This window comes from Pipistrellus hanaki, assembly GCF_964339955.1.
Source record: "Pipistrellus hanaki genome assembly, chromosome: 4".
Taxonomy (NCBI): Eukaryota; Metazoa; Chordata; class Mammalia; order Chiroptera; family Vespertilionidae; genus Pipistrellus; species Pipistrellus hanaki.
The window spans coordinates 29,678,202-29,705,550 of NC_140506.1; the positions used below are offsets into that span (position 1 = coordinate 29,678,202).

Here is a 27,349-nt window from a genome sequence, read left to right on the forward strand (position 1 = left end):
CAAGAGGAAGCAAAGTCCTTTGTTGCCTGTACTGCCTGTTTCTCCTTCCAAGGGAATCTGCTCCATAGATTAAAGAGCTTCAGTCTTTCCATTTCCTTTGCCTGAAGATGTGCATGATGAGTCAGAACCCTTCAGTTGCAAGCCATAGAATACAACTTCAATGCACTTCAGCCAGAAAAGGGGATTTTATCCTACGGAATCCAGGACATCTCAAGAAACCCAATGGTGGGAATGCCACAGTGTCAGGAAAGAATTTGAACATGAACTGTAAAGCCATCAGCACTCTTTCCACCCTTCTTTTCTGCTCCTCTTATTGGCTCCATTTTGTACACTCACTTCTTGTGGCTTCATATCCTCAAGGCAGAATCCCAGTTCCAGGAGCAAGAACCTTACTTGACTAGTTTGGATCAGGTTCAGTTTGCTGGCAAGTCCAGCTAAAATAACTTAGCAGGGACCAGATTCACCCTGCTGCCTGACACAAGTAACTCCACAAAATATAGAAGTCCTAGGTTGTGAGCATGGATACCAGGAAGTGCAGGACAGTGATCCTCCAAAGAGGTAACCGAGGAGGTGAGCCTTATGGTTGCCTCAACTTGCTGCCTGGAGAGTTTCCAGGCTGCAGCACCGGTGGGGGAACCCGAGAGAAGCCCAGTAGTCTCTCTGAGATGATCAAACTGGGTAAGACGCAGTGGCTAGAAGTAGCAGGACAGAATACCAGAGAGAAGGGAACTGGAGAGAAAGGGGGCGACGGAGATCTCACTGAGTCTTCAGCTGTACATCCCTGTAAAGAAACCACTGGAAGGCAGGAGAAGGGCCACCTAAATGGAGCTGTCACAGGGCCTGACACCGTTTGTTTCCTTCCACCAGCCAGACCACGGGGGTAAATCTTGTTATTGACAAGGTATCCAGTGGAATTCTCAGATTGTCCGGAAACATTTAGTCCTCAAGCCTGCTCTGGTCCTGCCTAACAGACCTTAAAAGTAAACCTGAGAGAATCCAGCTGTGTCCGAGTATCTTCACTGCATCCCAGAACAAATTTCAAGATTACTTATAGGAACACAAAAATACCCGCCCTCCCCTCCCCTCCCCCCACGGTAAAACTCAGGATGCTGGCACCCAATCAACAAAGAAGCAGAAAATGAAAGGGAAGGAACTCTGCTCAGTCTTTCAGAAATGCTGTGGACTTATTGTTGCCTCCTCTCCCATCACAAGGCTATTAGTGCTTTCTTCTGCACAAACCAAACTATTGTTTGACTTAGTACAAGGCGCCTCCATGACTATTGTTATTTAAAAAGGCTTTGTGACCAAATTAGAAAAAGGAGAATGCCAGACACAGAGGAGACACGGGAAGTCTGTGCAGCGCTTTAAAACCGGCCTCGGCCTCTTCCTCCGTTTCCCTGGCTGTCCCCTCTCCAGAGAGCCCTCCCTCTCTTACCCTAGTCTCTTGGCTTTCCTTGTCTTCCCAGGATGTTTAATTGAACCCAACGCATGGCTGGTTTCCGGAGAAAATTTGTTTCTTTTCTGATTTTTACATGGGCAGATTTTATTTATTTTTTATTGCCCCCCCCCCACACTTTTTATTAAGTTTATTGGGGTGACACTGGTTAATTCAAGTGTGAGTTTCTATGTTACAAAATCTGTCTCTCGCACCGCGTGCCCACCGCCCAAAGTCAAATATTCTCCTGTCACCTTCTATTAGGCTCCCTCTGCCCCCACCTCCTTCCCTCTGGCAGCCATACATACTGTTTGTGTCGGTGAGTTTCAGTTTTATATCCCACCTATGCGTGAAACCGTGGCATGGGCAGACTTCAATGTTTCTCATGTACTCCTCACAGAAGGGGTACTTCTCCACACCCCCTCGCCGGCAGGTAGTTCAGTGCCTTTTGTTCTGTCCACTCTCCCCCGCCCCCCCCCCCCCCTCCCCGCTTCTCCCAGCGATGGCTGTGGTGGGCAAAGGCTCCTGCTAGGTTTGCCTGGAGCCCACCTGCCCTGGGCTTGGGCAAACAGAACTGCGACTTGGGCGCATCTGTGTCCTGGGCCAACATGCCCTGCACCTCCCCGTTCTCCTCATGTGAGGTCTTCCTGGCATGGAGTGGGGGCAGGCTGTGGATGAAGTGAGGGGAAGTGGAGGGGGATCCGGGGAGCCCGAAGAAAGCAGAGGAAGACACAGGGCTGGGGCCTCACGGATGGAAAGACCAAGGGCTCTGTAGCGAGAGGGAGAAGGAGCGCGAGTGCAGCGACCAGACACCATGTGCGCGGGGGGCGGAGGGAGCGCAGAGGAGGCGCGCGAAGGCTGAACCCCCAGCAGCAGCCAGACAGACTCCAGACCCGGAGCGGGGCGCGGGGCGGAGGGGTCCGTGGGCGCTGGCGGGGCGGGGCGCGTGCGGTCCGAGGGCAGATCGGGGACCTGGCGTGGCCCTGCCCGCAGCCGGCGGCGATGGGCGAGGCGAGCCCCGTGTGCTCCGGCTACTACAGCCTCAACCGCAGCTTCGTGGAGCCCTTCCAGTGCCCCCGGCGCGGGGACGCGGCCGCGCTCCGCTACTGCTGCGGCTTCGCGGACCTCAAGTACTGCTGCGGGGAGCCGGGCAGCTACTTCCCCTACAAGCACAGCTACATGTGGAGCCTCAGGTGGGCAGGGCGGCCGGCTGGCGGGCCGGGGAGGCGGCGGCGGAGGGCAGCGCCCATGGGGAGGAGGGAAGGCGCCCGCGTCCCCACGACCCGCTCCGGGCGGTCCCTCCGGGAGGACGCGGAGCCTCCTAGACCGGCGAGGGGTCTGCAGAGAACCCCCTGCGGGCTAGGAGGTGCCCCTGGAGCTGGGACTCCTCGGGCGAGGGTCGGAGCGAGGCTCCGGGACCCCCGGCGGGCGCACGCTGCCAGCCCGGCGGGCCAGGCTCCGCTCCCCGCCAGGCTCGCCGGGGCCAATGGCTCTTCCCTCTCCCCATGGACCAGACCCAGGCGGGCGACTCTTCTGGCTGGCAGGGACAAGACGCGCAGATAACTTAAGGAGGTTTTAATTCTTTTTTTATTTGGTGCATTTAAGTAGAAAGGGGCTCCTCTAGAGCCAGTTTTAAGGCATGAACTAAGGATCAGAGTATTTTAAGTCTCTTTGGAGGTAAGAAAGAATTGGCTGTAAAACTATCAGAAAGGTAGGGGTGTGCGTGTGAGAGCGCCAGCAAGCAACTGGGCTTACATCTGACACACCCCGGACCGAACAGGAGACCCACAGAGGTGCAGTTTGAGGTGCTAGGATTTCACACCCTGTAGAACCTTTCCAGGACACCCCCTTTCTAAATGGGGTGGCCATCGCTGAAGAGGCTTTCTCAGGTGGGGTCTTTCTTGCCTCTCTTTCCTATGATGGGAATTTTACTTATTCCAACTAGTGTTTAGGCGGATGTTTTAAACTATGAAGCGCTTTTCCTCGCCTTCCACTCCAGAGGCTGTACACTTTGAACTTGTTTCCTTCCTTTTGCCTGGAGAATGAATGGGGTGTCAGGATTATAGGAAAGAACTCCCACCCACCTTAAATGGGGGCAGGGAGAGAGAGAAAGAGAGAGAGAGAGAGAGAGAGAGAGAGAGAGAGAGAGAGAGAGAGAGAGTGAGTGTTAGGGAGAGGGAGAACAGGTTTACAGTTGGGGATGGAGCTGGAAGAGGGGACACCCTTGTGGTCACTGCAGAAGCTTCTGGGCCTGCAGCTTCCTCACAAAACAATTGATGGCATTTGTGGCCCAGTTTAGCCTCTCTAGCAGGATTATCAGTGTTTGTGATTCCACAGCATGGATGCATGTTCTAGATTCTAGAAGATATTACCGAAGTTTTCAAAGCTGTAGTTGTATGAGAGGCCCGGGAGACTTCAGATGATTATCTTCTACCTTTTGTATCACCTGGCCAGCAGGACCGCTAAGTTTTAGGGCTAAGTGTGGGCCTGTGTATCCTTTCACAGGGATTCACTGAAATATTTTGTTTGCATTCCATGTCCGATGTGTATGGACTACCTGGGATTCACAGCATCCACCTTTGTGTCATGTCACGGGTCACGTGTCTGAGCATTTGCTCAACTTTTGTAGAAAATGTGTATATTACTGCTGAACATTTCCTTACTTCTTTTACAAAACAGAAGTAGAACTGCATGTATATCTGGGTAGCAAGTTAGGCATGGTTTATGCATGTATTTCAATAGTTTTAATAAATGACCTCAGTTTAGCAAAAGAGAGAGAGAGAGAGAGAGAGAGAGAGAGAGCGCTATAGTTGATAAAAATTTATGTGATAAAAAAAATCTCAGCAATTCAATAAGTTGAATTCATGTCATTAAGAAGTGACCGTGAAATGCTTGAAAGGCAGGAAAGATGAAATTTAGCAGGTCCTGTCAGAGGAAATAACTGGTATCTTCTCTGCACAGCTACAGGATTTCGATTGGCAGTTAAAGCTTGCACTTTCTATGGATAAAATTGCTACATTACAAATGCCACTTTTCAACCTTCATCTACATGTAAAAGAAAACGGTGAAGTCAAACTGTATTCTGTTGGAAGGAGTAAAGAGCTGCAGAATCTGGAAATGTCTTGGCAGCAACTAATAAGGTCATCCTGCATTTGAAATAACGGAATGATGACTGTCACCAGTATTATCAGATTCCCCTGCTATCGCTGCTGCTATCGCAGAGTGAATACTGTGTGCTCAGAAAACCTGTGACACACTATTATGCCAAGCTGGGAAATCAGCAGTGTTGAGATTACAAAGATAAAAGAATTATCAACTTCTGAAAGAATAGGAAATTACATGGCTCATAGAAAACATAAACATTAAAGATAAAAAGCTATAATAGCAGTCTGTATTTTCATGACTGTTTTTGCTTCATTGATTAAATATCTGAGAAATCTTTATATAAAGCTTTACTGAAAATTAACAATGGGTGCTACAATAATGTAAACATACAAAGCACACATAAACTGGAATCTTGCTTTAAGAAGTCTGTGGCTCTGGCCAGGGGATTCAGTTGGGATGTGGTCCCTGGTTGGAGAGTAGACGGGAGGCAGCCCATCAATGTTTCTCTCACATCTCTCTCTCTCTCTCCTTTTCTCTAAAACCAATGAAAACATCTTCAGGTGAGGATTAAGGGGGGGAAAAAGGATGTGAATATCAAGGATGTGTGTTTTCTTTATATGTATATGATTGGACTTATGGTATTTTAAAATAACTTTTAAAGAATGCTCAGGAAATTCCATTTCAAAGAAAAGATTATAAAACGTAAATTCCCTTGGAGAAAGAAGCTCTTCTGATACGAATAAGAAAAAAACCCTAAATCTGTGTAAATAATTTTGAGTTTATGAATTCTAGAAATGAAAATCTTGTACTGGGACATAGGAAAAAAATGCAATGGGCTACTTTTGTATCTCAAGATCTTGGGAGAGTAGGAACTGATAAAAAGAATATATACCATTGCATAGTGTATATAGTACTATTCAAACATCAGCTGAGACCACATATATCTTTATTTTTGTTATAAACTCTTAATATGGAATTTAACAGTTTTGGATGCTAACTTTATTGGCAAACAGATAATTTTAAATTTCAGTTAATTTTAAAGATAAGCATTCTGAACATAAAAGTACAATTTTATTTCAGCAAAAAATATGTTTACAGTTTTGAATATTCTTTATCATTATTTATTAATTGTATTATTTTCCATACAAACAGCTGTAAACCTACTTTTGCCCCACCCTGTATTATTTCTCCCAATCTGCTAGGAGGATCCAGAATTTAACAGGCATGCCAAATCTACAGCAGATGACTTTAAATGTTATTTCCTGAAGCAGTACAATCATTTTTAATGTGTTGCAAGCCTCAAAAAATCTCCAAAGGAGTGCCCACTTACCAATGAGTTCAATTAACAAAATGGTGATGCATCAGAGTGGGGCAAAATCTCAAAAATATAATGACAGCTTATCCTTATTATTTGGAGAAGCATTGTATGCTGCACTGTCATATTATTTGGCCTTTTGGAAAATAATGTAATAGCCCAGCTCGGAGACTTTGGAGATGTTAATAACGGTAGCAGGGCCACCAATAGATACTGGCAAGTCGTAAACCAAACTCAGTTGTTTGACTTAAATCCCCAAGTGCCTGCAAAGTGTCTGGCTCACTGCCAAGAGACAGGAAGCAGAGGTTAAAACTTGTGCTAAGGTTTATGAGGGCACAAAGATGGAACAGTTTGCTGGGGTCTTCGTTCAGCACTGACAAAGTGGACAGTGCACTTCAGTTCCTGGGAATTATAAAAATGTTTTCAGGTGATGGCCTCCTTTGGCATTGTTAAACCTGAGGATCTTGTTAGTTATTGAGCTCTGAGGACACGCTGGGGAGCTCCGCCCCTAATTTAAAACAGTTCAACTCCGAAAAGTATTCCAGAAGTCACTACCATTTGTTCTGAGATTCTGCAGCTGCTGGAGAAAGGCACAGATATAGCTACTACCAGGTAAGTAAAGTTGCTGAGTAGGAGAATTGCTCATTAACATGATGACTGCTGCAGACCTTCTCTCCATGAGGAAGAAGAATTCTTCCTTTTCTGTGCCCACTTCCATCTTTTCTCCTCTTATAGATCCCTAACCTCTTTGGTAGTCTTCTTCAGGACCTAGGAAAATAATGCCTATTGCACAAGGCTATGCATGAGTTCAATAGTATGTGTTGAAATGAATACCTTAGGATATTCCCAGAGCTCCATCTAGGTTCGCGTGCATAGAGCAATATTTCTATAAAGCGGAACTGTGACATTGAAATAGTTTGTCAAGATTGGGAAGACCTCCTTTTAAAACAGAAAACAGAGCCCAGCCGGAGGTCACAGTTCAGTTCCTGGTCAGGGCATATGCCAGGGTTGTGGGCTCGATCCCCAGTGTGGGGCATGCAGAAGGCAGCCAATCAATGATTCTCCCTCATCATTGATGTTTGTATCTCTCTCTCCCTCTTTCTTCCTCTCTGAAATAAAAAGTATTATTTTTTTATTGTTTAAATGTAGCAGTACATATATCCCACACCAAGTGTCTTGTGTCCATTGGTTGTGCTTATATGCATGCATACAAGTCCTTTGGTTGATCTCTTTCCCCTGCTACCCAACACTCCCTAGCCTTCCCGCTGTAATTTGACAGTTTGTTCGGTGCTTTCCTGCCTCTGTATCTATCTTTTGGTTCATCAGATTATAATTTTCTTTATTTTACATAAATGAGTGAGATCATGTGGTATCTTTCTTTCATTGCTTGGCTTATTTCACTTAATATAATGCTCTCCAGGTCCATCCATGCTGCTGCAAATGGTAAGAATTCCATTTTTTTTATAGCAGTGTAGTATTCAATAGTGTAGATGTGCCATTGTTTTCTAATCCACTCATCTGCTGATGGGCATTTGGGCTGTTTCCAAATCTTAGCTATGGTTAATTGTGCTGCTATAAACATAAAGGTGCATATATCCTTTCTGATTGGTGTTTCTAATTTTTTTTTGGATATATTCCTAGGAGTGGGATCACTGGGTCAAATGGGAGTTCCATTTTCAGTTTTTTGAGGAAACCCCATACTGTTCTCCACAGTGGCTGCAACAGTCTGCATCCCCACCAGCAGTAAAGGAGGTTTCCTTTTTCTCCACAACCTCCCAGCACTTGTTTGTTGATTTGTTGATGATAGCATTGTGACAGGTGTGAGATGGTACCCACATTGTCGTTTTGATTTGCATCTCTCAGATAATTAGTGACTTTGAACATGTTTTCATCTGTCTCTTGGCCTTCCTCTGTCTTCTTTTGAAAAGATTCTATTTAGGTCCGTTGCCCATTTTTTATTGGATCATTTATCTTCTTTTTATTAAGTTGTATAAGTTCCCTGTAGATGTTGGAGATTAAACTTTTATCAGAGATAACATTTGCAAATATGTTCTCCCATGTAGTGGGCTTTCTTGTTGTTTTGATGATGGTTTCTTTTGCTGTACAAAAGCTTTTTGTTTTGATGTAATCCCATTTGTTTATTTTCTCTTTAATTTCCATTGCCCTAGGAGCGGTATCAGTGAAGAAATTAATTCAGCATATGTCTGAGATTTCTCTGCCTGTGGATTCCTCTAGTATTAATAAAAAAATATTTTAAAAAAACTAAAATCAAAACAGAAAGCAGAAACAGCATGCTCTGTTTTTATTTGTGGTTGTTTTTTGTTGTTGTTGTTTTTGTTTTTTTCAAATCATGTGGAGTGGTTTTTTAAATTGTGTACATTAAAAGCTCACTATATGTATGTTGAATTCAACTAAATTGACATAAAATAAAAATTTTATTTTTAAACTGACTAAATTATGTGAGGTTTTTGTTGTTGTTGTTTTGTTTTGAGATTCCATTTTTTTTTATATATATTTTATTGATTTTACACAGAGAGGAATTGAGAGGGACAGAGAGTTAGAAACGTCGATAAGAGAGAAACATCGACCAGCTGCCTCTTGCACACCTCCCAGTGGGGATGTGCCCACAACCAAGGTACATGCCCTTGACCGGAATCGAACCTGGGACCTTTCAGTCCGCAGGCCGACGCTCTATCCACATTTTTTTAATAACCAGGCTCTCACTTCAGGAATCTTGCCAGATGCCTGGACTCTGAGCTGCCTTGTGCAGCAGATAATAATAATGAAATGAGTCCTCACCCTCCTTGACCTGTACAATATACAAAAGTCATCTTTGGGGCAAACAAGCAGGACAGAGGAGTTGTCAAAGCCAGGAGTCTACCCCTTGGAGTGCACCAAGTGAATGCAAACTCCTATGTAACTATATAACTATATACTCACTCTAGCCACAGAATTACCCAGTCTTCACTTGTGTACAAGGCTAGGATATTAATAAATTCAGAATAAGAATTCCCATATCTGTGGCTCAGGAGGCAACCTTTCACTTGCAGGGGTGATTTCTCTCCTAAAAACAAGGTTAAATTAGATGAGCTTAGCCCCTTTTAATTCTGCTCTCCTTACTCCCATGGCAGTGGCATACCGGCATCGCTTCCCAAATTCTCCCTTCCCGCCCTTTTGGTAGATGTCACACTTATCAAGGCTCTCACTCTAGGAAATAGCAGAAGCTACAGGCAAGCCAGGAAGATGATGAAGGAAAAGGTCATTACTTTTCAATAATGATGACTTTTTAATTATTACAAGTAGACCCATCATCAGTAGATTATTATTTACTTCCACTTATGGAACATTTATTGCAAGCTAAGGATTCTGTAAACACTTTTAATAATTGTGCAAAACACCATAGGAAAGTCAACAGAAGTATCTGCCCTTGAGCAGCTTAAAACCTAATTACACATTTACACACCCACACATACATAGGGTTCATGAAGGTAAATGTATTTGCTTTAGTTTTTCAAAATAATCCTTTTTCTTTCAAGCTCCATCTGCCATTTAAAAGCATTAAGTTCACAGGTTTATGTAAACTATGTTAGTACTCATCTGATTAGTTGTATAGACAATTGTATCAGAAGGAATTATTACAAATTTAGTGCAGATATACACTTTACTTTTAGAGAAAAGTACAAGGATATTTTCCTCTAGAGAATCATGTAACCTTTTACCTATCATATGAATTCACATGACATTCTATAATAATATTAACATACACATGTATAGAAAAATATAGTAAGAATTTCATGGTAGAGAAAAGAGAACTGTAGATTGCAATCATATACTATTTATCCTAGAATATAATTTGGTTAAGAGTGACTGCAGCAAGAACTAACAGTATAGTATTTAAACCTCCTTTAGTTCTTATACAAACTGGTCTGTGTGACACTCACAATGTTTTCTGTTTTCCTCAGCATCGGTGCCCTGATTGGATTGGGAATTGCTGCCCTTGTTTTACTTGCCTTTGTCATCAGCGTCTGTGTCCTTTGCTATCTATTTCTGCATACAAAGCCTCAAAGATTAGATAATGGCCTTAAACTTCAACACCTAGAGGCTTCTTCCACTCAAGAAGGTAATCAGTACAAATTATTTATAGCCAATTACCTGTACTCTGTTGAAAAGAATAACCTGTACCTGGGTAACAGATGATACTATTAATGAGTGCTTTTTAAAAATTCAATTCATTATGTTTCTTTGTAGAAATACATGTTAAATTAGGCCTTAATGATGAAATACCTTAGAGAAATTGTGCCCAGGGGGGAAATAGCAGCAGGAGGTAGATGTTCTTGTGAAAAATAATACATAGATCCAATAAATCCACTTTAAGATATGTATGACTCAGTTACAAAGGTTTTATCTTTTTGGAATTTTTAAATTTTTGGGGTTTTTTTTTTGTCTAAAGTTTTACATATGTCTCCTTTTCCCCCAATTGCCCCCCCCCCCCACCTAAGTTTTGTTTTTGATGGAGCCACAGAAATCACATAAAGAAACGACATACCTGATAATGAATTCTCAGTGTTGCATTACTCTAGATTGGTAAGTCCAGTGGTCAGCAAACCACGGCTCCCGAGCCACATGAGGTTCTTTGGCTCCTTGAGTGTGGCTCTTCCACAAAATACCATGTGCGCACACGTACAGTGTGATTGAAACTTTGTGGCCCATGCGCAGAAGTGGGTTTTCTGTCTAGGCAAGTCTATTTTGAAGAAGTGGTTCTAATGCCGAGCCACACTCAAGAGGCCAAAGAGCTGCATGTGGCTCGCAAGCTGTGGTATGCCCACCTTTGGGTTAGTCAATGGCCAATTAAGCATTCACCTTCACATGATGTGTGCCTATGGTGAATTCGGAGGAGGTGTGCAAAATCAAAAGCATGTAAAAGAAACAGAAAAATAGAAGATAGTCCTGTTCTTGAACAGATTATGAACTAGTTAACATATAATGCTGTGTTTAGTATGACTATAAAATAGGAAGACATTTTTATGTGTGGTTCATGGAACTGGGTTTCATTGTTACCTCAGTTATGATGTGTTACACAAATGCTAATTATTATTAAGAAACTCAGAAAGAATTGTTAATATTCTGTGAATAAAAATTTCTATAAGTGTATTTAGAAAGTAGTAATTATGGTCCTAGCCAGAGTTGCTCAGTAGGTTAGAGCATTGTCCTGTGCACCAAAGGATCACAGGCTCAATTTCCAGTCAGGGCATATACCCAGGATGAGGGTTCAATCCTGCTTGGGGTGCATAGAGGAGGCAACCAATTGATGTTTCTCTCTCATATCAATGTTTCTCCTTTTTCCTCTCCCTTCCTCTCTGAATCAATAAAAACATATCCTTGGATGAGGACTTTAAAAAAAGTAGTAATCATAAATTGTATTTGGATATATATAATATATGTATATACCTATAGCATTTTAATAAAAATTTAGAATATATGTATATATATTTTAAACATGACACACATGTTGACTACCATTTAAAAAGAAAAAGAAAATTTAAAGTTATTTTTTATTTTAAATTAGAAAATTCTCTACTCATATGCTCTATTTTAGCTGAATCCTGAAGCTCATATGTATGGAGCAGATGCTCTGTAACCTTTCAGTTCTCTACTGCCATGTGATTGCATTAGCTCTCTGTGGGGAGCTCTCTCAGGGGTACCTCTGTAGAGTCCTCTTCTAAAGCAATTTCTGAAGTTTGGAGACTGTCTGAAAGACTTGACAGGTTTTCATGGGTTAAACCCTTGTTTTATCCACAGGCAAAATGAAGCAGTGGATTAGTGATTATGGAATAACCAGGCCACATTATCAATTTTTGTCTCAACAGCTTAGATAATGTAAGGTACCAGTTCTTAAGTTTTTCGATGCATGAGAATCACACGGGGAGCTTATAAAAACTACAAACTTTAAAACAAATAGCTCCTTTTCTTATCCTTGCTCCCCTGCTGTTGATTGCCCATGCTGGCCAGGCAGGACTGGTCTTTTTAATGCTGCTGAGAAAGATGGCTTCTGCAGTATAAGGGAATGACTCAGGACATGGATACTGGCAGCTGACCTCTCAGCTCTCTCCCCAGAGCCACCAACCCCAGACTCTTTTCATGTAGCTCTAGTCCTGAAGCCCAGGGTGAATGGCTGCAAACGTTGTGTGTTGGCCCTTTAAGAGGCACAGACAGAAACCCCAATGCTTTTCACAGTCAGGTATTATGTAGGCACCTTTCCCAGTTCTGGGGCTTTGGGCTGGGGAACCTACTTCGGAGTTTAGACCCCAGGATTTCAGGGAGAATCTCCCACAGCTGAGCTGTTCCTCCAGAACTTCAGTTGTCATCCCTGGGAGTCTGGCCAGCCCTCTTGTGCCTCCACACTTCCTTGGGTATAGGTTTCTCTCCAGCTAGCCTTCAGAAGGTCATTCAGGGTGATCTTTCTATACTCTAGTTGTAATTCCACTTTGGTCCTAGGAGGTGAGTGTAGCTTCCACCTAATTCATCACCATCTTGGATCTCCAACCTCCCATCATTTGTTTGTTTGTTTATTTAATTGTTGAGAGTATTACAGATGTTCCCCATTCCCATCCTTTTAGCCTCCCCTATTCAGCCCCCACCACCCCAGGCCTTCCTCACATTGTTGTCTATGCCCATAGGTTATGCATATATTCAGATATGTTCTTTGGTTAATCTCTCCCATTATTTTTAATTAATTTTTATAATTGAGACATTTTCATTATAAGCAATTTGCATGGCCTTCAGGGAAATGTATTTTTGTGTACACACTAAAACTGACTGGATTTTTTTCTTTTGTCTCTATAAATGACAGTTAAATTAAAAATAATCTAATCTTAAATAATTTGCCAAGATTTTTTCTTTCTGTATTTTTATTCTATTTGGTTTCATTTTTTTTCTTCAATGTATATAGTTTAAGGCTTAATACATTTTGAATTGATCCTGAAAGAAGCTGGTCTCTGGCAGTGACTATAGCGTTTAATTGGGCTACCTCCAGAGCTCACTCTGTGCAGAGATCCTATTTCTAAGCAATTGATTGCCTTTAAATTGTGTGCCATAACCATTTCTTCCTTTTTAACTTTTGTATTTTGAATAATGCATGTTTCAAATGCCAACTTTTGAAAGAACAGCAAAGCTTGTAAATAACACTGTAAAGATGTGCAGTTCTGAGCAGAAGATGCCTGTGTGACGGGCATCTTTCTGAGTAGACACTCCTGAGGGTGAAGGCTCATTTGAAAACATATGAAAAAGAAGGGATTCTTACCATTTGCAACAGCATGGATAGATCTGGAGAGCATTATGCTAAATTATGAGCACACTTATGAGCCTAACCAGTGGTCAAGGACAATAGGGGGGTGGAGGCATGAGTGTGTGTGTGTGTGGGGGGGGGGGGGGGGGGGGCGGGGATTAGAATTAGGGTTTGAGGACAAATATGTGATACCTTAATCAATAAAGAAATTAATTTAAAAAATAAAATCTATATATATTATAGTATAGCTTAAAAAAGATAAATGCCACATGATCTCACTCATTTATGGATAATAAAGAACATTACAAACTGTTGAATAAAAATAGACAGAGGCAAAGAAGCATCGAACAACTGTCAAACTACAGCGGGAAGGCAGGGGAGGGTTGAGGGTGGGTAAGACTTGTATGCATGCATATAAGCACAACCAACAGATGCAAGACACTGGGGGGTGGGGCGGGGAATAAGGGGAAAGGGGCAGACGGGGGAGGGTGAGTAAGGTTGTCCAGAGGGAGGTTAAAGGTGGGGGGGCAGGAAAGAGACATATGTACTGCTATTTGTAATACCTTAAACAAAATTTAAAAAAATAAAGAAAATGCTTCAAAAAGAAAAGAAAACATGTGAAAGAATTGATAACTAGTAGAGAAGCAAGAAAAGAGGCGAGAGACTTAGATCCCTGCTTCTCAAACTTTTCCATTGGTGAATCCTTGAAGGTCAATAAGAGAGGAACTTATGCCTCCAGAATCACAAGGGCTAGAGGGGAAAAGCCTGCTTAAGCCTTATGAGCTTTCAATTGTTTGAAGTTACCCACTTCATTTTTTAATTTATGGAAAATTTCTATTTGCATAATGTAATGGCTGGCTTTACTCTAATAATACCTTATTTCCAGATCTGAGTAAAATTGATGCTCCAGGATATTCACTCTGTGATTTTGAGTGCCCATTGACACCCTGCAGCTGTGGAAAGGGGTGGAGGATAGAGGAGAGGCATTCTTAGGAGCAGAGTTTTTGATGAAAATTAGAAGGCCGATATTAGCAGGGGTGCCTGGTACACATAAATAATATAGTTGTACGGGAATAATAGACAACTCCAGGCCTCTATTTGATGATTTCTTTTGTAAAAGCAGGTGATGCAAATGAAAAAGGATAAACAAATCAGTGTGGTAAGACACAGTTGTCTAGAAGAAAAACTTAAATTACATCTGGAGTACTGAGAGAGAAAGCAAATTGAAGATCATGTAATCATTTATTCTGCCTGTGAACAAATAGGACTTACACTGGCTCAGAATGAGCTATTTTTTCTTTTTTGAAGACACCCTTGCTCCTGAGTTAAAAACAAAAAACAAAAGCAACAACTCACTTCACTTTAATTGTAGGGAAATTAGAAAATATAGAGAAACAAACAAATAAATGTCATCCATGATCCCACCATACAAAGATAAAAGATATTAAACATGGTAAATATCCATGGATTTTTTTCTTTGCATCTACAGACATATATAAAAAAAAAAAAGGGAGGGGGTAAGTCTTATAATAACATGCTTTTTTCCCCCCACTGAATAATACCGATATCTTTGTTTACCAGTAAATAAATACCTTTGCCATAATTTTTAATGGTTACATTGTATTGTAATGCCCAAGTGTCATAAACCCCAAAGACTACCAGGGAGCCGAATCCGATGCAATTGCAGAAAGCCTGTATTTATTTCGGACTAGTCCGAGCTCAGTCCCACTTACACCAGCGAGGGCATGGCGAGAAAGAGAAAGAACTTAACATATCAATGGGTTTTATAGGGAGGGTGGTGCCACTACCTTGGCTGACCTATTTGAATTGGTTGGGTTAGGCCTAGGGTCCAGTTACTGGGAGCTGGCCCCGCCCCGCGCTGCCCTCTCACCCCGCCCTGCCCTGTCATTATTACCATGATGGAGTGCTATAAGTATTTATTTTTTCTATTGATTTCAGAGAGGAAGGGAGAGAGAGAGATAAAAACATCAGTGGTGAAAAAAAATCATTGGATCCCTCCTGCACGCTCCCTACAAGGGATCAAGCCCACAACCCAGGCATGTGCCCTGACCAGGAATTGAACCAGTGAATTCTTGGTTTTTGGGTCAATGCTCAACCATTGAGCCACACCGGTCAGGCTATTCTTTTATTTTGATATAATTTCACCTTCCAGAAAAGTTACCAAAAAATTATAAAGTTGTACCTTTTCTCAGATTTACTAACTTAATATTTCGCCTCATTGTTTTCATCATTGACTTTCTCTTGATATATATTTTCTGAACAATTTGAAAATAATTTTCAGATATCCTATCTTTTAACCATAAATATTTCAGTGTGAATTTCCTAAGAACAAACTGCATTTTTACATAATTATAGTAAATTTATCAAAGCCAGGCAATTTAACATTGATACAGGAATATTATCAAATCCGTAGTCCATATTCAAAATTTGCCAATATACTTAATAGCAATTTATTTCTTGTCTTAGAATTACATCCTGTAATTAGATGTCATATTTCTTTAGCTTCTTTCAATCTTCAGTCTTTCTTCGTCTTTGATGACCTTGATATTTTTGAAAAGTAAAAGCCAGTTATTTTGTACAGTGTTCCTCAATTTAAATTTTTTTCTGATGTTTTCTCATGACTGGAGAGAGATTATATATTTTGATAAGAATACCATACATGTTATATGCTCAGGACACCATAACAGGAAGCGCATACTAGATTGGTTTGTACCATTACTGGTGATGTTAACTTGGATTCTTTGGTTAAGGCTGTATTTGCTAGATTAATCCATTGTAAGGTCACTATTTTTGCCTTCATCATTACTAAGTAGTTTGTTGGCAGGTACTATGAAATTATAAAAATATCCTGTTCCTCCTCAAACTGACAACCCACCCATTAATTATTGTTAATTGTAATTTTTTCATTCAGAATTTCAGAATAATTTCAGGATTATTATTATGATAGGTGTAAAATGGTGATTTTCTAACTTCATCATTTCTTCTACAATACATCTATTCCTATTATTTAATTACAGGAATTCTACTTTCCATTCTCCCCTATTTATTTACCTATTCATTTATTAAGATCAGTATGAACTCAGATTCTTTATCCTAAAATATTCTACTGCTACCATTATTTATTTTGATCCTTGAATTGTTTCAGATTTGACCCATGGGAGTCACTTTATACTCCCATGGGTCAAAGAGTTCATTGTCCTTCTGAAAAGAGTTCATTCTTTTTAAAGCCTTTTTTGCCTTCCATCACAAGATGTTCCAGGGTGTCCTGTACTTTCCCTGTTCCATCCCACGAAACTGACGTTTCTCCAAGAAGAAACCTGGTGCATTTTAGTTGGGAATGGTGTTTAGAAACCAAAGTCTGGGTATACCATATTTTATTAAATCACTGATTTTGAACTAGTTCCCACCCCCCTCCCACCCCCCACATTACATACTAGTACTTACAATGAACATTTAAGCATTTCCTTAGCACAGATGCCTGGGAGTGAAGTTGCTGACCAAAAGGAGGGGCACATCTTAAAGGCTTTGGATACAAGCTGCTAATGGCCCACCAGAAAAATACTATTTCATGGGTATTATTTCAAAAGACATGTTCTACTAATTTCATTGAGAGAAATAATGTAGTGTTTTGTCTTTATCTAATTAGGAGAGTGGATATTCTAATGTTTATTTGTCATTATTTTTTTGTGGCATGTGTTGCTCATATCTAATACACATTTTTCCATGGCAGTATTCTTTTTTCATTATTTTATAAGAACTTTCCATACAATAATTAAACTTTTTCATATATATTGCACATATTTTTTATAGTTATTTCCTTTTTAATTTTGTAAGTGACAATTTTTTAATTTGTTTCACCATTTGTGATTTTGTCTTAGAATTACATCCTGTAATTAGATGTTTCATATAATACATTTATTCATTTTCTTTTAACATTTAAATCTTCAATAAGTCAGGAATTTTTAACTTTGGTATGAAGTGTGAGGTAGGGATCTGCCTTCATTTTTATTTGGCAAACAATGAGCCAATATTTTAAAAAGCCATATTTCTTTTGCCAATTTAATATATCATCTTTGTCATAAATTAAATTTTTATATACACAGGGATTTGTTTTTAGATTTTCAGTTCCATCAAATTTATCAGTCTGTTTATCCTTAAGCCAGTAATATACTTATAAAATTATTATAGCGCTATAGTTTAATATCTGATTAGGCAAGACTTTCTCTTCTCTCCATTATGCTTCTTTTTAAAAATTTCCTGGCTACTCTTGTAAGGGTCATATTTCCAAATAAATTTATGAATCACACAGTCAAGATTTTAAAAATCAAGTGGTATTTTGATTTTTTTTTCTTAATGTATAGATAATTTGGGAAGCTATTTTTGTTAATAGGTTTAACACCACTCCAACAAAACACTGCTTACAACTCATTAATTAGGCTGCTAGTTTATTTAATAATACTATTCCATTTATTATAGAGGGCTTTAAGCATTCACTGAGATCTTAGTAGAGGATGGACTAATTTGAATTCAATGTCAGGCCATTTAAAGATAATTTTCTACTTAAAATAATAAGCCTGGAATTTCCTATAGCTGTTTTTGTTTCTAAAATGCAGAAAACCCAATTGCTCAGCAGTCTCTGGCTACATTTAGCATCTGTGAGTCTTCCTCAGGGCACAGTGTTAGACAATCCTGGTTGATGTTGGAAACAATAAGCAAAATAGAAGCCAGCCTCTCAGTGTGAAAATTCATTTGAAAGGACTTAAAGTAGCAGTTAAATTCCTTTGTTAGTTATGTTAGTCATCAATGGATGCAAAAAATTAACATGCACAAAATGTAAAGAAAAAAAAAAAAAGACCAATTGTGGAAAAAATAGGGTAGGAAAACATTTCTGGATAGAATTGTCTTTATTCATTGACAAGTGGACATAGCAAAGAGGTAAGACTAGGAGTTAAACTTTCACAATGAATTTTTAAGTATAGTTCATAGGAGATAACCTACATATCCTTAAGGGAAGGCAGGGCGGCAAGGGGGGAGATTTTTTGCTCTTCTATAATTTTGCTCGTCACCATTTACTTTAGATCCAGCCCTGTGCATCATATTAAACTTGAGAGGAAAATGTCTTCTTGCAAATAAAAAAAACCCTCTTAGGTGAAAATCTAAGATTGCTTATTTCCACTAGAAGGTACTTGTGGTATGAGTGGGATAGGTAGATTTTTCTATTAAATAATACGAGGAAAGTGAGCCAGCTGACTAGTAGTTAGAAGCTATTGTGGGCCTGCAGAATGGTACACAGAAGCTAGGAGCTAGAGAGACAATGGCAGAAAAGTTTAATTAAAATTCTGCTAGAGAGTCAGGAGATGAAGACTGGCAGAGGTCCCAGCATTTTTTTTTTTTTTTTTAATGGCAGGCAAGAGAATTGTTCATAAATAATAAAACACAGAGATGGGTCCTGGCCATGTTCTCAGTGGTTAGAGCGTCAGCATGCAAACTGAAGGTCATGGTATGATTCCCCATCAAGGGCACATACCCGGGTTGCAGGTTTGATACCCAGTCCTGGTTGTGGTACGTACAGGAGGGAACCAATTGATGTACCTCTCTCACATCAATATTTCTCTCCCTCTCTCTCACTTCCCCTCTCTCAGTCACTCCCTTCCACTCTCTTGGCCCTTTTTTAATTGGTTTGTTTTTGTTGCTGCTAAGTTGGGAAATAACGTCCTGAATGTATTCATCTTAAAAAAAGAAAAACAAAACAAAACAATGGTATGTGACAAGGTAAACAAAAACCTTGCAACCCTGATTAAAATGTTATAAATTTAATTAAGCGACAAGCTTTGGAAACATGAAGGACTTGAATTCAAATTAGTTTTCAGATTTCTTAGAATTCCAATGAAATATTCAAATTTTAGATGTCTAAAGACATGCTTACATAAGTACAAATGCTATGCAGGTAATATGAAACTTTGATCTTTTAGCATTACCTGCTATGACACAGAAGAGTAAAAATAGCACTAAGCAAATGAAAAATAAACCACAAATATCGTTTTCATATTTTACACGAGGAAAATAATTTCAAGTGCCCTCGTATAGGATATATCCTATTACTTAATTATTTTAATAGTATTTAAATTTAAAGCAAATGTATTTTTAAAGTCTACTTTTCAAATAACAATCAAGAACTTATCATTTCACCCGATTTTCATGCCAGCTTTCCCTCCTATGTTTACTTTAAACAGCTTTACTTGCTTGTTAGGGCAGAGGGCTACTTGCCAAGTGAGAAAATGTGTCTTCAACAAATTAGCATTTACAAATCAAATGGTTGAAACACCTTGCCTGGATGTTTAGAAGTAGAACATTATTTTGCCACCAAACAGTTCTCTCTCCTTGTACACTCTGGACTCATACTTACATGAGTGAATTGTGGCACAAATGTGTTCTCTCTAAAAATTACATCTAAATCGACTGTGATGGCAAAGCCTTAAAGTGCTGCAAATTATGATGATTGGCTTCAGTATAGTTTTGTTCACTTCATGAATAGGGGCAGTCACACTTTTGTTCCAACAGCTCAGAAATCGTTTCTTCTCTTCAAGTTTGTAGTTATCTCCAAGGAAGCATGGAGAAAGGTAAGCGTGGAAATAAAACTTGACTTCCGTTACTGAACATTTCCCTTATTTGACTTCCAGGAGAAAACGCTCAAAAACAACTTTGAAGGGATTCAGTTCTCACATATCCACCTGGTATTTTCAGACATCCCATTTTCAATATTGCTACAAAATGTATGTTGTTAAGCAAAAACGTTGCAAAGTCAAGTTTCATGACATAATTTCACATGAATTATTTCATTTTGTTTTGTGTATTTGCAGGCAACGCAAAGAGGAAAATCAAAACCCCTAATTCAAACGCAGCATCGAATTCAACAAATGAAACAATCTATGAAGCTGAGGATATAATTGAGGAAAAAACAATGGATACAACACAAATCAACATCGTGTATTATTAAAAATCCTGTGTGATGAAAGCTTACTGGAGAGATGGAACAGTAAAAATAAAGTGCATTTTAAATACTTCGTAATAGTACTTTTCAAGAATTTGCCACTCACAGAGCTAAACATAGCTGCATTTGCTATCAATCTTTTTATTGAACACCCACTAAGGTTTTGATAGATTTTCATGTATATAAGTTTACTTTTATTTGCTAATTAAAGTGTACATATACAAAACTAGAGGCCCGGTGCATGAAAATTCATGCACTGGGGAAGAGGGGTCCTCAGCCCGGCCTGCCAACTCTCACAGTCCAGGAGCTCTCAGGGGATGTCCTACTAACGTCTTAGGCCTTCTCCCCACAGCACTGCCCCTCCCACGCTGCTGGCTCTTGGCTGCTGTGGCTTTGTCTGGAAGGACCTCCAGAAGACGTCCAGTCTATCTGGTCTAATTAGCACATTACCCTTTTATTAGTATAGATTATGCTAGTACTTTAGGCAAAGTTAAATAACTTATCAATAACACAGATAAGCAAGCCTATCTCAGTGAGGAACAAGAAATATTAGCAGCATTTCAAAATTTAGGTACCTAGAGGCAGTCATTTTTTTAAAGAGATGGTACAGATGGGTAAATTTTGGGAGAATGGTCTTATAAACTAGAGGTGGAATGCTCTTAAGTCTCTTAAAAGTCAACCCACGCCTTTTTTTAGAAGACTTGCTGGCACACTCACCATGTATTTATTGCCTTTATAAAAGCTAACATTCAAAAACAAAATATATTACAAGATATAATCTACATAGTACATGTTTTCTGCATACTGAAGGATAGCCATGACAAAAATCCTTCCCTGAGAGAGTCCCTGGATCTACCGAATGCCACTTAGCTAGAAATAAGACTACAGTTCCTGTAAATAATCATTGTCTTCAAAGGTTTTTTTCCTTACGTGTGATTTCTATTGTAAGAACACAGAGTTGGTTTTGTAATAGAGTTCAATAGGAAAAAGGAATTGTTTTAAGCTGGCTCTGATGAACACACACATCTCTGTGTTGCATAAAGTGGTGAATACAGCTTCTGTGTTCTGATAGGAAAAAACGAATGCCTTATTGCTCTCAGGGGTAGAACTTTTGATCATTAGGTGGCCAAAATTTCTACCAAGAACAAGGGAGGGGGATCTTCTCAGCGAGTGCTGTCCAGTGGGAGTTTCTGAGATGTGAATGTCCTGTCTATATGTGCATGGTGTGGCAGGGTAGCCACTCTACACAATGTGGCTACTGAGCACTTGAAATGTGACCAATGCAACAGAGCATACTTTTATTTTTTTTAGTTAATTTAAATTTAAATAGCCACATGTGGTTATACTGACATCACAGTTCCAGATGTAACACCTACTGCCCGTTACATTTTATGTTCCAAAAAAGCAGTTTGGTCAATGTTTTTTTTTATTTTTTTAAATATTGTATTGATTTTTTTACAGAGAAGAAGGGAGAGGGATAGAGAATTAGAAACATGGACGAGAGAGAAACATCGATCAGCTGCCTCCTGCACACCCCCTACTGGGGATGTGCCCACAACCAAGGTACATGCCCTTGATTGGAATCAAACCTGGGACCCTTCAGTCTGCAGGCCGATGCTCTATCCACTGAGCCAAACTGGTTAGGGCAGTCAATGTTTGATACTAAGATTGCTTAAAAGAGTGCATGGGAAGTTTGGAAGTTAAAACCCTACATTATAAAAGTTCTCATGTGGTCACAAAAGCTAAAACTTTTCATTTATTTTTGTGAAAGCATGTATAGCATTTGTGATACTTCTTGTTCTTTTATCTAGCTTGATTAAAAAAAAAAATTCCAGAAAATCAGCTACCTTAATACACACGTTAATAATTATATTACTAATTAGATGTTGCCTCTGTGAAAATAAGCGTAGATTAAGTTTAGTTAAGGCACTGGTACAGTGCTACTTTTCTGCTCAAGGGGAAGGACACAGGCCATAAATGAAAGAAGTAGGAAACTTAAGACTCAGGGTCAGCAAAATGCTCATGGTCCCCAGACAACTGGCCTGCGGGACAGGCATGGGCTGGGCATGGCTGGGTGCCTCATGGGTGTGCTCCGGGGGAGACATCCCAGTCTGGAGCACTGCGTATTTTCAGAGGAGTTGGGAGAAGACAGATGAGGTCAGAAGACCCTGAGCTTCACAAGTGGGATTAGTGTTACGCAGGCCTAAGAAACCTGTTCTTGAATGCCAGAGTTCAAGAGGCTTGAATCCCAGCACTAAGACCAGAGAGAGTTCCCGAAGCACTCCCTGTCTAGCCAGGTAACCAGAGGGGGCGCCACGGGGCTCATCCAGTGAACCGACAGGTTGTCTCTGTTACTTTGAAGCAGTTATGCTTCACAAATTGAGACAAAGTATTTAAGGCAAGAGGCCTTACCGACGACAGTGTGGTGATGGCCAGAGGGAAAGGTTGGAGGCAAAGGGGGAGAATGGGAATGGAAAGAGACTTTGGGGTGGAGGCCATTTGTTGCAGCGTGATGTTTTGTTGTGCTGTACACTTGAAACATGTATGGTTTTGTGAAACAATGTCACATCTATAAGTTAGTTTTTTTAAATAACAAAAAAGCAAGAAGGCTTATCAAATTATAGCACAGCCAGTACATTGAAAAGTACATTTTAAATGATTTATTTGGACATAACAAATACTAACATAGCACAGAATTTGTCAGTCAAAAATAATCTAAAATAAAATTAAAAACAAAACACATTTCATAGTACGTACATATGCATGTAATTCTGGGGACAGGTCTGATAAAGAACACTGTAACTTTATGTGTTTTTAGGAGACAAGTCACTGTATGATTTTCGGTAATAACCAGATCTTAGAAAAGTGGGACTAGAAGAGTACAAATAATAGGACATAAAGATTGTAATCATTCTTATGTGGCCTTCTAATGAGAGCAACTTCATCTTTTAAAACTGGAGGAATTACAAATCAAACCAAACCCCAGTAAGTCATTTCTTTCCTTAAAATTCTGTCATTGTGCCTCACTGCTTACCCATGTGAGTCCAAACTCTCTAAACATGGAACCTAAGACCCCCTCCTTTTGTTCCTGAGAACCTAGAATGGGAGTCTGAAATCTTACCTCTTCCTGCCTCCCATATTGCTTGTTAATTCTGACACACAGACCCCCCAGCCTCCATTGTGGTCTTTGTTCACAGTGCCCACTGGTCAGGAACTACCATACCCGCCACCCTCATCCTCAATCAAAATACACCCCAAGCACTACTTTCCCTAAGGAGCCTCTTCCAACTTTTCCAGAGCAGGTGAAGTACCCCTGCGTGCTTCTCTACCCCACGTTCCAGTCAATTACTGCACTAAAGTGATGTTTCTCCTACCAACCGAATGACGAATGTCTTCAGGGAAGTGAGTGAGTCTTTTTAATCTGTGTATCCCCAGTGCTTAGCAGAGTGTTTGCCGTGCCAGGCATGCAATTAATGTTTGTTGAAGAAAGGTCACGATGGCATTTTTATGAACACTATTAACAACTCTTCAACCTAGTTTAACTGAAGGTGACATTGGGCTCTATAATTTGAGAGTGGTAAGAATAGATACGTACAGTGAGTATTAAATGTGAAGCACTGGGGAGTCCTCAGAGAGATTCTATTCAACAGATGATCCAGAGAAAAGAGGGAATTGGGTGCGGAGTGGGTCTATCACCCCAAAAGCAGTAGCCTCAAAATGTTCAGATAATGTGATTGCTGATACAGGTCTAAACAAAAATTCTGTCTGCATCTGGCAAAAATGGTGCAGTGGGTGGTGAGGAAGTGAACCAAATATCAATTTTCTGCTTATAGAAGTTGAGTGTGCTTAACAGTAGTATCAATAAATTTGACCTTTATCATTGCAGACTGCTACCTGCTCATTTGTAATAATTTCTAAAATGAACAGTATCAGTTGGATTTTACTAAAATATCAATACTCATACATTAAGGACTGAAAGGGATCTTAGAGATAATTTGTTACAATGTTTTATAGATGAAAAACGCCAAGGCCAAAAGAAATTAAAATAACTCTGCAGAAGGTCACATAGGTAGTTATGAAAGTCCAGGACTTTTTGGATTTTTTTTTACTATAAAATTGACTTTCCTGCCTGCTAATACTGCCGGAGAAGAAATTTCACTATTTTTCCCCCCTAAAATATACTACTGAGATTTGCATCGAAGACCAATAACAATAATATGACATTAGAAGAAAATTACTTTAGTAAAAATAAATTTATTTAATTCAGCGGAGGTGTTTCATAAACTATTCTCATATGATAGAAAATTTACTTAAGAATAATTCCAAGATTGTTTCTGGGGGAAAATAATTACCATTAAAATCTTTTAATTTGTGTACTAGAGTTAATGAGAGCTAAATTTTATATAACTCTCTAAACCATTATTAATGATGTCACCATGCAGAAACAAATTTAATGAGCCAAATCATAATCTTTACAATTAACAGAATGAAACTTACGAATAACCAAATTAACTCTATTCACTAAAATTATCTTATTTAATCACATTACACACTCGAGAGGATGAGACCATCCTTTTGCATACAGATCTTTCCAATCATTTTAAAAAAGGTTTTTGTACTTAGTTGGTCATTTTCATAGCCAAAGAACTATATTTTCAGAAAATACAGTTTTCAAAAATACATAAAGTACAGTCAAAGCAAAATAAGCCCTTAAAAACCTAACTCTGTGTTTCTCTCCAAACAACTGACTGAACTTAATCTAAACAAGATAATTTCTTTTCATGGCCATATGACTAATTAGGTATGGAAAAGCTGTCAGTGGCTGTAATGCGATAGGACAGGGATGTGGCTGCAGCATCCCTAAAAGCTGAGCATGATAAGCATATGTTCACAGGAGTTGTGAGGCTCCCAGGCTTACTGAGGTCATGCCAGGTAGGGGAGTATGGCGAAGAAAGAATCAGTACACCTCTCCAGCCAGTGAGGTTACGTGTACTTACCTGATTTCCCCATAATGAGTTAGTTCATCTGTAGCCTTGTCTGTGGGTTACCAATTTTAAAACTCATAACTGCACTGCACTGAGGTACCTACAGTGTTTGGTGCTGTGCATTGGGAATGGTTTGACTCCTGATGCTGCTACAATAAAAGTAAGTTATTGGGCATAAGGGATACCCAAATGTTAAGCAAAGTCACTAACACTGATCATTGTGACAGTTCAAATGTAAGAAACATATCGACTAATATTGTTTGAAAATGCTTACCCATATAAAATTCCCATTATATAAAGACTTTCATGATGCAACTCCCTGGTTCTTAAATTTTAAAAAGTACAGAATAAAATTCTTAATCCTAAATTTTTATCACTGCTCCTGAGGTTTATGACTGAAGTAAAAGAAAGAAACACCCCAAACTAGTCATTTATGAAAGCATAAATTCAGTGTGAAACCTGCTTCAAAACTACAAATTATTTCAGACAAATAAATATATATGTTCACATTTATAAAAATTTTCCACATAGAAACAAGTTTCATAAAATTTACATATTTGAAACAATAAAAATCAGTTATAATGAAGATTTTGCTGTCATCTCCTAAATAAAAGTTCTGTTCTTGAGGTATCACTCTGAGACATGCCAATATGGCACATTTGTAAAACAACCTAGGAGTCTATTCTAAAAATCCTGCCCAACACAACATTATCTCTATGAGACTAATAGGCTAAACTAGGCTTGTGTTTTTAAACAGGAAGAAATATTTTAATTGTTACAAAAATAAGGAGGCAGGTACTAGAAATGCTGCATGTCGTAACACAATGAAACTTAGTTATAAATATTTTCATTATCCTCTTCCATTCATTTAAAAAGTTCTAGTCAAGGTCTATAAATCAGCTTCATCTTCTATGACATCCAAAAAAACCCCCAGAGATTAAAAACCAGTAGTGAAGAATATTACTATCTTCATACATTATCATAGGATATAAAAAGCTATTAAATTTATCAGTGTCAAGAGCAAAGCATTATCCCCTATCTCACTGCATCACTGGAAGGCAGACACTTGATTTGGCAATAGTTATTAACTGCCAGGTACAATAGATTACCAGTGTTGACTGTAGTACAATCAACTTATAAAGTAAAATACTAGTCAAACATAGAGACACGGATACGAAAACTGATGTGTTTGTATGTACAGATATCCATATTGGGGGCACAGCTATCAAGTAATAAGACTGATTCATACTTTTAAATCATAGTATATTAAAAATATATTGCCAGAGGATAATGGTCCCATATGTGGGAAAAATGTCCATATGAACAAGCCAGTGATTTATTGCAAAGCATAATTATATAGCAAATTCCAAGGAAGGTGAAATCATTTTCAAAATCAAAATTTTGAAGTTAATGGTGTAAGCCATAGTCTGTTACTTTTTGGAGATTTCAGAAATAGTAGGGGTGGAAGAATGCTTTTCCTTTTTTCTCTTCTTTTTTTCTTTTTTGTGATGTTTCCCCTTTTTTGACTTATTCTTTTTTTCTTTTTTCTTTTCTTTCTTCTGATATTTTTGTTTCTTTGGTTTTGAGGTGTCCTCTTCAGCAGAACTGGATGAATAAGACCTATGGGCAATAATGTCAGTATACATTATTGATAATTGCATTTATAGCTGATAGGTAAATTTAAATGGGACTTTATCTGCCTTAAATCCTTCTTGGAGCAAGGTGAGAGTATAAACAAAAAAAAAAAACCTCAAAATGTGCTGTATATATTTGGATCCTCTTAAAATGCTGAATTTAGAAGTTTTGCTACTTGGTCACTGAAACTGACAAAACAAATATCTCTATTCTGCTCAACTCTAGTTACATAAGTTTCATATCCTATATCAGTGTTTTTCAACCTTTTTTCGGCAAAGGCACACTTGTTTCATGAAAAAAATCATGAGGCACACCACCATTAGAAAATGTTAAAAAATTTAACTCTGTGCCTATATTGACTATATATAAAGTAATTCTCTTGAATAGGAATCAAATAAACACAAAGAAAGTATTTTATAATTACTTTATTATGAAATATTAAGTAAACAAAATAGTGAAAAATTATAAAATTCTTGTCTTGTCTGCACCTACGGCACACCAGGCAACATCTCGTGGCACACTAGTGTGCCGCGGAACAGCGGTTGAAAAACGCTGTCCTATATAATCCTATATAATA

At 39.1% G+C, this 27,349-nt stretch overlaps 2 protein-coding genes across 2 annotated transcripts in view; one reads left to right on the forward strand and one right to left on the reverse strand.

The window, feature by feature from the left end:
* The first annotated feature begins 2,399 nt into the window (after positions 1-2,399).
* Positions 2,400-26,068, forward strand: SHISAL2B (shisa like 2B). The gene is made up of 3 exons (XM_084882019.1): positions 2,400-2,628; positions 9,818-9,975; positions 20,022-26,068. Exons 1-3 carry the CDS (start codon positions 2,438-2,440, stop codon positions 20,156-20,158), a joined length of 486 nt encoding a protein of 161 aa, XP_084738145.1. The 5' UTR covers positions 2,400-2,437; the 3' UTR covers positions 20,159-26,068.
* Positions 22,798-27,349, reverse strand: part of SREK1IP1 (SREK1 interacting protein 1) — a 28,097-nt gene continuing 23,545 nt past the window's right edge. The window contains exon 5 of the mRNA XM_084882020.1: positions 22,798-26,757. Within this exon, the coding sequence (XP_084738146.1) occupies positions 26,568-26,757 (190 nt within the window). The 3' untranslated portion in view covers positions 22,798-26,567. The remainder of the gene's footprint in view (positions 26,758-27,349) is intronic.

What these genes read in the sequence shown, in the direction of transcription:
- SHISAL2B (XM_084882019.1), top strand. Translation starts at nt 2,438, where the DNA reads ATGGGCGAGGCGAGCCCCGTGTGCTCCGGCTACTACAGCCTCAACCGC. An exon ending in AGCTACATGTGGAGCCTCAG is followed by an intron (nt 2,629 to 9,817) that starts GTGGGCAGGGCG and finishes TGTTTTCCTCAG; the next exon opens with CATCGGTGCCCTGATTGGAT. An exon ending in GGCTTCTTCCACTCAAGAAG is followed by an intron (nt 9,976 to 20,021) that starts GTAATCAGTACA and finishes GTGTATTTGCAG; the next exon opens with GCAACGCAAAGAGGAAAATC.